The following is a 12,144-nucleotide window of genomic DNA, read 5'->3' as shown; positions in this document are numbered from 1 at the left end:
AAACGTACAGTTGTAGTAAATGGAGAAAAAGTAACTTTTCTGACTGTCTTTCAGTGTGACCAGAATGGGTGGACAGGTGATTTGAAGAATATTCCAGTATTTTTATGGCAGATGTTTATGCTCATCTTGTTTCGTATGCTATATAGACACCATCACGACTTAGAACTTACAAAAATGAGATGGGCTTCCGACTTTCAAAGTCAAATCATATTGCGATGTCAATGTAAGAAGTTCCCGCGCAAATGTCATGTGTTACCGAAACGGGAAATACAAAAAAGAATCGTAGGTGTATGTTGTCATTCGCATTCCGATCAATTTGCAGAGTTCAATAAAATATATACGTTTACTAAATCTATAATGGTTTTGAATTTAGTATACGTAAATCTAAACACCCCTACAACAAAATTGGACGACCAAATAGATTTCCTAATTTTGATAAAGGTGAAATACATAGAATAAGAATTGTGCAAACTGAAATAAGTTTACAAATAAAGCCCTATATAAAGTGTAAACCAACAAAATATAAAGTATTGAATATAGTTATCAAAGGTATCAGGATTATAATTTAGTACGCCAGACGCGCGTTTCGTCTACATAAGATTTATCAGTGACTCATTGATTATTAAATCTGCTTCCTAATATTTTTGAGGTGAAACTATCAACAATTACGTGTATTCTGTCAACCCTTAAAAATAATATTGTCTTCTTGAGTACTTCAAAACCGTGGTCGGTGAAATGATATTTTCTGATAGTGTATGTTAAATATTATATTCATAGATCTAATAAAAGTGTTTCAATTGGTTAACCCTTAGAATAAGTTTATTTACAGGATCGAATAGTTTACTCGGATCGTTCTTTATTTACGGACACGGTTTCAAAAAAGTGACGAAAGATACCAGAGGGACAGTCATAAATCGAAAATAAACTGACAACACCATGGATAAAAACAAAAAGACAAATCATAGTACATATGACACAACATAAAAAACTAAAGAATAAGCAACACGAACCCCACCAAAAACTAGGGGTGATCTCAGGTGCTTTGGAAGGGTAGGCAGATTCTGCTTCACATGTGGAACCCGTCGTGTTGGTTATGAGATAACAAATCCGGTAAATATTGCCGTAAAAATGAGGATTACATTAGACGTACATGTATTTGGCACAACTTTTTGGAATTTTTTTATCTTCAATGCTCTTCAACTTTGGCTTTATAAATGTTTTGATTTGATCATCACTGATGAGTCTTGTGTAGACGAAACGCGCGTCTGGCGTACTTAATTATAATCCTTGTACCTTCGATAACTATATGCTTTCTCGTTTGAAACATCCTAACTTAGAAACCAAATCGCTATATCTAGAAAAGGATTTAGTATGTGAAAACTTTGAAAAGCAAGACAGTCCATCTACGGTGAATTTGGTCTTACTTCGACCTACAGTAAAACCCTTCGTCCACGAGAATACCACCAGCCCAGAAGTTATCACTTCGGCGTAGAAATCAATAGCTAATATATGGACATTTTTTTTAATTTACTGTTTGCAATTATTCGAAATACTGAGGATTTTCTTATTCCAGGCGTATATTACCTCAGTCGTATATTACACATCTTTATGAAACCTTTGGTATTGAGTGCTCTACAACTTTGTTCTTGATCTTAGCGGTCTAACTATTGATAATGAGCATCATCAATGAGTCATAGGTAAACGAAACGCCCGTCTGGTGTATCACACTATAAGTCTGGTACTTTTAGATAGCTATCTTGCTGTGTGGGATGTACAAGTACACAGCCCAGTCAGATCAGGAGGCGCTCAATAAATTCAGAATATATGAAATTATCAGTTGTCTTCTAATATGAGTGAGTGTTGTTTAAATTACTAAATGCCCAGAAGTAAATATGTCATGCATGTTCAGGATTATATAATTTTTACAATTAATACAATCTGTAAATTCTGAAATAAAGGATAAAGGTCTGGGATATATGGACTACAATGGAAACCGTTGATATATATCAACTCATTAGAGATACCAGGATTAAAATTTCATATTACACCAAACGCGCGTTTCGTCTACAAAAGACTCATCAGCGATGCTCGAATAAAAAATTGTATAAAAGGCAAATAAATAACGAAGTTGAAGAGCATTGAGGACCAAAAATTTCTAAACGTTTTGCCAAATACAGCTGAGTTAATCTATTCTTGAGGTAGAAACAGTTTGACTGCGCACTCGTTTAATCCATGCGTCGTTCGGTCACGCGTTGTCTTATTTTTGATGCGCACTCGTTTAATCCATAGCGGCGTTTGGTCACAAGTTGTCTTATTTTTGATATTCAAAAAGGGCGATAAGTTATACTATAAGTACTACTAAGATTCTTAACGTACAGAGTAGCACACTTTCTACTAGATACACTTGTATTCACATCCTCATTCTGACCGGACGTGCTAAACAGACACGCAACTCGAACGAAGGTTTTACTGCCGAGCGACATGTGAAGAAGTTCATACTAGATTTGTCTTGTTAAAGAAATTTTTGTCATTTAAATGTGAAACATCTAAGACTAGCTTCTTTAGATAGTAATTTAATAATGGCTGTCTCAAAATAATATACAAATAATGCTGTAGCAACGTAACGTAATAATAACAGTTGCGGATGTGTATGATGTGAGTTTCCGGGTTAATCTGGATACTACATTCCTCCTTAACTTATAAAAAAAACTAGAAGTTTGAAATTAAATAAATAAAAAGTATTTCACTTTGTTTGTGTTGTCTTTGATTATCAGTCTGCATAAATTCACTTGTATTTTCATATCGTTGTCAGTTTATCTCCGTGACATAATGTAGTCATTAAAATGTTCTGGTACCCTACGTTCGCGTTGGGGTCTCTGATTTGACAATTGATTGAAACTTGATTGAAAATTCTTTTGTTCTGTATTCCTTAGCAGTTCCTCTCTCCAATCTGCCCCCTCCCGCGCCTGTCTTGCGGGGGCCCATATTCTTCTTCTTTTACCAGTTTGTTTGCTATTTTTAATTTACTAGCATCCCTACGAATCTCTCTTCCATCTGTTACTTTTCTTGCACCTATGGTTGAGCCATTTACTACAAAAACTACATAGAATGCTGGTTCATATGCTGTTGTCCATTTGTCTCTCTTGTTTTGTTCCAATAACACATAATCGCCTATCTTTAAATTGTGTTTTCTGGTATTTCTGTTCTCAGCTTGATGTTTTATAATTAAACTCATCATAGATACCAGGACTAAATTTAGTATATACGCCAGACGCGTTTCGTCTACAAAAGACTCATCAGTGACGCTCGAATCCAAAAAAGTTAAAAAGGCCAAAAAAAGTACGAAGTTGAAGAGCATTAGACCAAAATTCCTAAAAGTGTTGCCAAAATACAGCTAAGGTAATCTATGCCTGAGGTAGAAAAGCCAGGGTATTTCAAAAAATTCAAAAATTTGTAAACAGTAAATTTATAAATATTACCATATCAATGAAAATTCATGTCAGCATAAAAAGTGCTGACTATTTTATCTTTGTAAGATTTGTCTTTTTCATTAATTTTTTTATCATTTGCAATTTCTTCATCTTTGTTTGTATTTGGAATATATCCTAATTTAGTTTTTTAATGAGTGCTTCATATGGTGGTACATATGTAGCTGGATGAGGTGTGGAACGATATCCTACAAGCATTTCCTGTACAGCTATTGCACTATCCCTGTTTTGTAATTTTGCTATTTTTTCGGTCTTGTTTAGTGAGGGGGGGGGGGGGGGGGGGCAAGGGGTTTAGCTGTTATGCTGTTATGGGACATTTTAAATCTTTGTTATCTGTTATTCTGAAAATTTATTTGCTGTTAGCTGTTATTGTCTTATTCATTGTTAGCTGTTATTGAGCTTTTAGTTTTTTTGTTATCTGTTATTGTGATTATGTATTTGCTGTTAACTGTTATTGAAAATTGGAATGTTAGCATTTTTTTGACAGCCTTTTTGGTAGAAATTGAAAATCGATCATTGGACATTGGGGTCTACCCAGGGGTCGAAATTGGAACTGGTCCGGTGTCTGAGACCAGTAGAATTTGTGTCGGACCAGTAGAAATTTTTCGTTTAAATCACTGATTCAGTGATTGCATCTCTATCGCGGTTTGTTTACAAAAAAGTAAACATAAGAAATCATTTTAAGGGTACTGGGGTACTATTTTAAAAGTATTTAATTAATATCCCAGGTGAGCGCACTACACAACAACGCAAAATGTGGAATTTTTTCGATGGAGTTAAAACGCCGGGCAAAATAAATTAATTAAGCGACATTCAAAAGAAAGATGTTTTAAGGAGGCTCGCGGGTATAAGATTTTCAGAAAAAAATCAAACATTCATTTTTCTTTAAATTTTTTATTAATTACCTTTAGTAGTTGTTACTTTATCTTATGGTACAAGAATTTTTCAAAAAAATCAATACATGTTGACCCCAGGTGACTTTTAAAATTTAGATATCAGTGAAAAAGCTTCAAATTATCTCCCTTTGGTGCAAAAATGCCATTTTTTGGCTCTAAAAATGAAATATCTTTTTAAACTCATCGGTGACCTATATTTTTTATTGTTGTTTTCGAATAGGCTGTACATAAACTGAATAATTGTAAGATTTAACCAATTTCTGTAATTTAGTTCTTTTTTTATTTCGATATTACCAATATTTCTCCTATTAGTTCAACAGAAAAAAAGGACATTAACAAAAATGTATGCTTTTTTCGAAGGCAGATTGTGAGCGTAAATGCACGGTGACCCCATTTTTTTATTTCATTTTTCCATTAGGTATAAGATAAAGTTAATTTATAGAAAAATATAGAGAAATCCTATATTAAATAAAAAAAATGATTTAGACCCGCAAGCCCCCTTAAACTGATAAGGAAACGTAAATATAAAAAATCCTGGGAAAAATATCTCGAATGGTTAAATTGTATAGTCGATAGACTCGGCTCTCTTCAAAGCAGAACCAAATACATTGTACAATGAAAGTTCCCACCATGTACTGGGTTCCGAAGCTGCACATAACTCATTACAAACAAAGATTTGTTAGGTCTTTGAAAATAGTGGAATAAAGTACTTTTGGAGTGTCTAAATTGGTTTGAGGTACTTGATAAATTGCATGCTTATAATTGGTGCTTTTGATTTTTCTACCCTATATACAACTTTGCCTCATAGTCTTATTCGGAAAAAAATCACACATCTCATTAAATGGCCATTGAAAAAAGTCAGAATGCGAATATATATTCAAACTCTTTTAGGTCATTTTTCAGTAGCAACAAACACAAGAACTATGTCAATTGGACCTACTTTGATACCATAACTGCCCTTGAATTTTTACTAAATATCAATTTTGTCTCTTTGACACATTCCTCATTTTCATTTTATTACACACTATTTAAATTACCAGCATGTGTGAGTTTCTATAACTGAACATAAATGAATGCTGAAAAAAGTATTATATAACTAATAAAACTATACATGTGTACGCCATGAGCACATGATACGCCCGTTGCCTTTTTGAAAAATTCGATAACTTCTCAATGTCATATCAGATATTTGTAAAAACTGAAAGGGAGCTTCGGTCAATACATATCGTGTATATAATTTAAACAATACATCAAAGTATCTTGAGAACTGCTGAAAACATGGTTGAGTTATTGTCCGAAAACTGGGAAATAACATCTTTTTTAATGAATAAACCCCTTAACTGAATAACATAAAATCGAAAATTAATAAAAATCGAAAGGGCGCTTACAACAATAGATATAAATAATTCAGCAAAGATTCATGAGAACTGCTGAAAACGTTTTTGTGTTAACATCCGAAAACAATAAAACCCCTTAACTCGGAAACGTAAAATCTTAAATTTATAAAAATTAAAAGGGAGCTCATGTCAATAGATATAAACAATTCACAAAAATTTCTTGCAAATTTGTGGAAGGATTTTTTAGATATTATCAGAAAACTGAAGAAAAAAAACCCACCATTGTTATTGAATAAAACCCCATTACTCAGAAACTTAAAACAAGAATATACCAAATACATATCTAGATACATTAATTCTAAAAACCATGTTCCTAGAAAATGGAATTCATTCCAAAGGATTATACCCGAAATAAGAAATACTGGATTTGTCAAGGAGCCAACTTATTTTAATATTTCATTTACTGTTATCTGTTATTGTCCATTTTAATTCCTTGTTATCTGTTATAAGCCAAATCAATTTGCTGTTTTGCTGTTATTGAGCCCCCCTTGCCCCCCCTCTTTAATACTTTCATGAAGGCTTCGGCTTCTCCATTAGCTCTCGGATGTAAGGGTGTAATTTTATGGTGTTCAAATCCTTGTTCTGCGGCAAAGTAAGCGAATTCAACAGAATTAAATGGTGGTCCATTATCACTTTCTAGCCTTCTTGGAATTCCATGTGTCGCTAAGATCCTCATAAGTTTATCTTTTGTTTGTTTGCAAGCTGTAAAGTTGTATTTACTTTTTCTACTTCAGGATATCTTGTTCTTTTATCAATTACCACTACATTATAGTGTCCATCTGGATATGGTCCTCCAAAATCTACAGATACAACTTCCCATGGATTTTCTGGTATTTCTGTCATCTTCAATGGTTCTTTTCCTTGTTGTTTTGTTGTTACTTGACATTCAAAACAGTGTTTAATGTTTTCTTCAACCATAGCATTCATTGTTGGAAACCAATATCTCTCTCTCAACATTTGTTTTGTTTTCGTCATTCCAAAATGTCCCATCTTATGTGCAGCATTGATCAATTTTTTTTTTGCAGTGCCTTTGGAACTATAATTTGATTCAATCTGAACACGAGTCCTTCTGCTACGTATAATTCATTTCTCATATGGTTATATGGTATAATATCCATGTCTTTCTTGTTTCTTTCCCAGATAGTTTCAATATACAGTCCTTTAATTTAAGTAAGTGTTCGTCCTTGTTAGTTTCTTCTTGTTATCGTTCTAGTATTACAGCATGTTCATTGTGAATGACTGCTTTTATCACCCTCTCTGTTTCATCGTGTTCCTTTTCAGGCAAAGGATGTCTTGATAAAAAGTCTAGCGGGTCAGCTTCATCTTTTCCTGGTTCATACATTATCTCAAAGTCTACATCCTGCATATCCATGACCCACTTTTCAATACGTGGTGGTAGCTTGATCGTCGTCTTATTAAACATTGGTATCAATGGTTTATGTGTTGTGATTATCTTGAATTTGGGTGCTCCCAGAAGATATATACTGAATCTATTCTTTGCCCATCGAAAAGATAATGCATCTTTTTCAGTCTGGCTATACCTCTTTTCTATATCTGACATAGATCGACTAATGAAATGTACTGGTTGTAATCCTTTCTCTGTTCGTTGAAATAATCCTGCTGACAGTCCTTCATTGAAACTTGCTTCACAACGCAACACTATCTGTCTCATCGGATTAAAAAATGCCATTGTACTTTCATTTGTAATACTGTCTTTAGCTTCTCAAATGCTAAATTATCTTCGTGTCCCCATCTGAACTGTGTATCGTTATGCGTTAGTATTCTAAGTGGTGCTGTTAGTAGTGTGTATCTCGGTATAAACTTTGATAAATATCCAATCATTCCTAATCCAATCATTCCTAAGAAACTTCTTACTGCTTCTTTTGACTCTGGTGCTTTTGCTTCTTTTACAGCTCTAACTTTCTCATGTGTTGGCTTCAATCCATCCTTTGTAAATTTATATCCATTCTAACTTCTAACTCATTAACTCTAAATTCACATTTTTCTCTATTTATTGTTATTCCAAAATCTTTTGCTCTTTTTAATACTTCTCTCAGTGTTTTGTGATGTTCCTCTGTGTTGACACCCCCTATAAGTATATCATCATTTTGATTCAAACAATTTGGTATGTCTCCAAATATTCTGTACATTTGTTCGTCAAATAAATCTTGTGAGCACTTTGCTCCAAATATTATTCTTTTTGGTCTCATGTTTCCCCAAGGTGTACTGAAAGTTGCAATTTCTCTGGATTCTGGATCCAACATAAGTTGATGATATCCTTGTCTTAAATCCATCTTCGAAAATACTTTACATTTATGGAATTTGTATATGAAATCTTCTACAACTGGGCTCTGGATTATCCTGTTCCTTTCCATGAATTTGTTCGGTATCCTCATGTCGACACATGCTCTTATCATATGCGGTTCTAATTTGTCCTTATCAACTTCACTGAACTTGGGGTTTGGTAATACAACTAATGGAGAACACCACTGCACAGGTGTTCCTGATGGCACTTCTTCGAATATAGCTGATTTAACTCCCTCTTCCAACCATTGTTTAAGTGGTACTTGCAAGTAATATGGAACTTGTCTTGGTTTTTGAGCAATTGGTGCTATTCCTGGTTTCATGCTGAACTTAACGTATAATTCACTGTCATTTCTATAGTCTCTTATTTTACCAATCTCTTCAAAAATACTTTCAAATTCGTTCAATATTTGAGTCATTTCTATTTTCCCATTTTCAGTTACAAGTATCACATCAGCACCTTCGTTAGTTTTCTCGTTTGTTACTTTAAGATCATTCGGTTCTGCAAATGACACATCTGGTTTTATTTCCATCATTCCTAATTCCTTAAGTGTTGCTCTACTAAGCAATGGTGGTGAATTTATTCTTCCTTGAATAACGATAAACTTTGTTTCCATTCCACATGTCTCGTTCCGTACGATAGTTTCAAATTCTCCTTTGACGGGAAGTGAATTTTGAAGTGTACTAAGTACTGTTTTACTTTTCTCCAATTTTAGTTTATTTTTAGATAACTTCCTTAAATTTGAAAAATGATGTTCATCCATAACATTCACATCTGCACCGCTATCTGGTTCAACCTTCATCTCTACATCTCCTAAATGAATCTTCACAGTTTTCTCATTGTGACCTTTTCTACAAATTGACTTCACTTTTCCTATCCTTGCAACATATTTTACAGATTCATCAAAATAATCATCTTCCTCATACTGATCGGAGTCCTCACTGAAATTGTCTTCAACAGTTTTTTTCACATTTTTTCTGTTTATGTTCTGCATCATTCCTCCTTTACTTGGATTATATTTACTATCCTGTTTGTTCCTAAATCTACACATTGATTCAAAATGGTTCTTTTTCCCACAAAACCTGCAATCTTTTCCATATGCTGGACATCTTCTGCTTTCATGACGAATTCCACAATAGTTACACAAATCTTGTGAACGTTGATTATCTGTTCCCATTGTTCTTCTTGGTCTGTTACTGTCTTGTCTCCTTTCGAATTTCCTTTCAAATGTGTTCTGCACTTTATATACAACATTATGTTCTTCTTTCCTCATTTCTTTCAGATGAAGATTTGTGTCTTCTACATGTGCCGCTTCCTCAATAAATTTATCCAAGTCCCAATTTTTACTAATGGCTTTTCTAATCAATTCTTTATTTTCAATATTTTGTATACAGTGTTCAAGTATTCTTTCTTCTGTTGTGTTTCCAAATTCACAATCATTTGCTTTTTCTCTACGTCTAGATGCATAACAACCCATCATTTCTCCTCTCTCTGGCTTAATTTTTGAAAATATATATCTTGAATGATGTTTATTCTTCTTTGGCAAAAAATATTTATGTATCTTATTTTTCAATACATCATACTCATCTGTCCCAGCTGTTATATCATTCTTTAAACTTTTTTCCAAACTCACTAATTCCTTTCCTCCATAAATCAAAAGTGCATCCTTTTTATCCTCAGGCTGTGTTATCTTGAAGTATCTAAATTCTCTTTCAATTCCTTCTAACCAATCTTCCCATTGTGATCCGTTGCGGGTCTCCGCCGTCCATTTTCGTCTTTTGGTATTTAGGTAAATTCGTTCCTGATTTGATTTCGGCTTTTAACGTATTCTTCTTTATTTCCTTTCTTCAAAATCGTCAGTTTTCGTAACGTAATAATAAGAGTTGCGGATGTGTATGATGTGAGTTCCCGGGTTAATCTGGATACTACAAAATAAATATAATTTCCTTTTACTGTTTTTGCGGGAAAAACTTAAGTGACATGGAAACCGTGAACAGAAAGAACACAAATCTGTGATACATGATTAACAAAAAGAAATGCTAGTCATCAATTATAATGAAATCTACAATGTATTGTATTCCTTGTATGTTGTGTTTTGTGTACTATTGTTTGTCTATTTGTCTTTTTTCTTATATAGCCATGGTGTTGACTAGGAGTTTAAATGTCCCTCTGGTATTTGTCAGCCCTCTTTAAAAAAAAAAAGGCACATTGGCATGAACTACATGTATGATTCCAGGAAAATATTGAAAATTAATGAAATGAGGCTCTTTCCTTGCACTGTTGGATATCCAATTCTGAAGGTTTGTAGCTGGGTAGCAGCACTGTTGGATATCTAATTCTGAAGGTTTGTAGCTGGGTAGCATAGGGAATTGATGTTAAAGTTGATTGATAGTTGGTTGCTTAATGTCCAGTAACAATTATTTCATGTATGTTCAGGACGACAACAAATTTAATTTAAAATATGAGTAGGGCCTGTATTAGAGGTCCTCTGGATGAAAGTTCTGTAATAGAGAATGAAGAAAGTTTACAACCACTAGGAAATGAGGGTATACAGGTAAGGAACAGACATTTAGACTAGCCTACGAACTCCATAGATTAAGTAAGAGTTAGTTACGTGCAGATATCATAACTCTTTTCCTTCAAGTAATTCGGATGATTAACGTCCTCAGTCTGACATGACTTGGTTGTGTACTTGTTCATCCCGCACATTTGAACAGACTGAACAGAACTAAAGTTATATTCCCCATTTACCCATGGGGTTACTGTGTTTCTTATAAATGACGATATTAGCCTGTGTGTTTTGTGGAGTTCAAAGATTTTTAAAAGATACAAGAAAACTCAACAGGAAGAAAATAAAACAGCGATACTTGAAGAAAAAAGAAAAAATTTTAGTCATGAATTAAATGATACTAGTATTCTAGTCTACAATGTTGGAAAGTGTTCCTTGCATTCATTTTTAAATGGACTTTTAAAAGTAGACAACACAACCTCTATAGGCTCTGCAGCTTTAAATCACATAACATTATTTAAAGTTTTAGTACACAAAGCAGGGAAAGCCACAAAGCCTGATCTACCTGCATGTATCGCATTGGGTTGAAAGACAAGTATCTTAAACAGATTATTTTTTTATTAATTTAGAGTTTACTAAAAATTCTAGAAAGTAGATCCATATGCATTTTTTTTTATTTCAACTGAGATTGTGTTATGCAAAAACATAAATACCACTATCTGTTGTGTCTAATGTCATTGTAATTTGAGCAGACATTATTTCTATTTTTTTATATCATTTGTTGGCCAATTGTAATCATTAATATATATGGGTACATCATAACACTACATTGACCATTCTGGAATGACAACACTGGATCAACCATTCTGGAATGATAACAGTACATTGACCATTCTGGAATGGCAATAATGGGTCAACCATTCTAGAATGGTAACAGTACATTGACCATTCTGGAATGTCAATACTGAGTCAATCATTCTGGAATGCTAACAGTACATTGACCATTCTGGAATGGCAATACTGGATCAACAATTCTGATATGGTAACAGTACATTGACCATTCTGGAATGGCAATACTGGATCAACCATTCTGATATGGTAACAGTACATTGACCATTCTGATATGGTAACAGTACATTGACCATTCTGGAATGGCAATACTGGGTCAACCATTTTGGAATGGTAACAGTAAATTGACCATTCTGGAATGGCAATACTGGATCAACCATTCTGGAATGGTAAAAGTACAAATTGTTGTACAAAACAAACTTAAACTTTTTGGTTTTATGTCTTGTCTATTTGGATTGCCCTTTTATTGTTGTATTATGAATATTAATTAATATAAATAACAACTGTGACCAACACTACATATACAAATATCCAACACTATGTTAAACAACATTTAAGTCACACTAAATAAGAAAGAGTCCACACAGTGAGCTGTCTTGCATGCTTTCATGATACTGATTTTAAATGATTTTGAAATTGTCATATGATACAGTAGCAAGGGCAGATAAAAATGCATTCAAATTTTACACGTTATTTTGTC

General features: G+C 33.5%; 1 protein-coding gene across 1 annotated transcript; it reads right to left on the bottom strand.

Annotated features, from left to right (window-relative positions):
- Positions 1-7,718: 7,718 nt before the first annotated feature.
- On the bottom strand, positions 7,719-11,768 carry LOC134697584 (uncharacterized). The gene is made up of 3 exons (XM_063559869.1): positions 11,617-11,768; positions 8,859-9,861; positions 7,719-8,816 (listed from the first exon to the last, which is right to left on the bottom strand). Exons 1-3 carry the CDS (start codon positions 11,766-11,768, stop codon positions 7,719-7,721), a joined length of 2,253 nt encoding a protein of 750 aa, XP_063415939.1.
- Positions 11,769-12,144: the final 376 nt, after the last annotated feature.

The sequence above is a fragment of the Mytilus trossulus genome, chromosome 14 (genome assembly GCF_036588685.1).
Source record: "Mytilus trossulus isolate FHL-02 chromosome 14, PNRI_Mtr1.1.1.hap1, whole genome shotgun sequence".
NCBI lineage: Eukaryota > Metazoa > Mollusca > Bivalvia > Mytilida > Mytilidae > Mytilus > Mytilus trossulus.
This window is presented reverse-complemented; position numbering and strand designations above follow the sequence as displayed.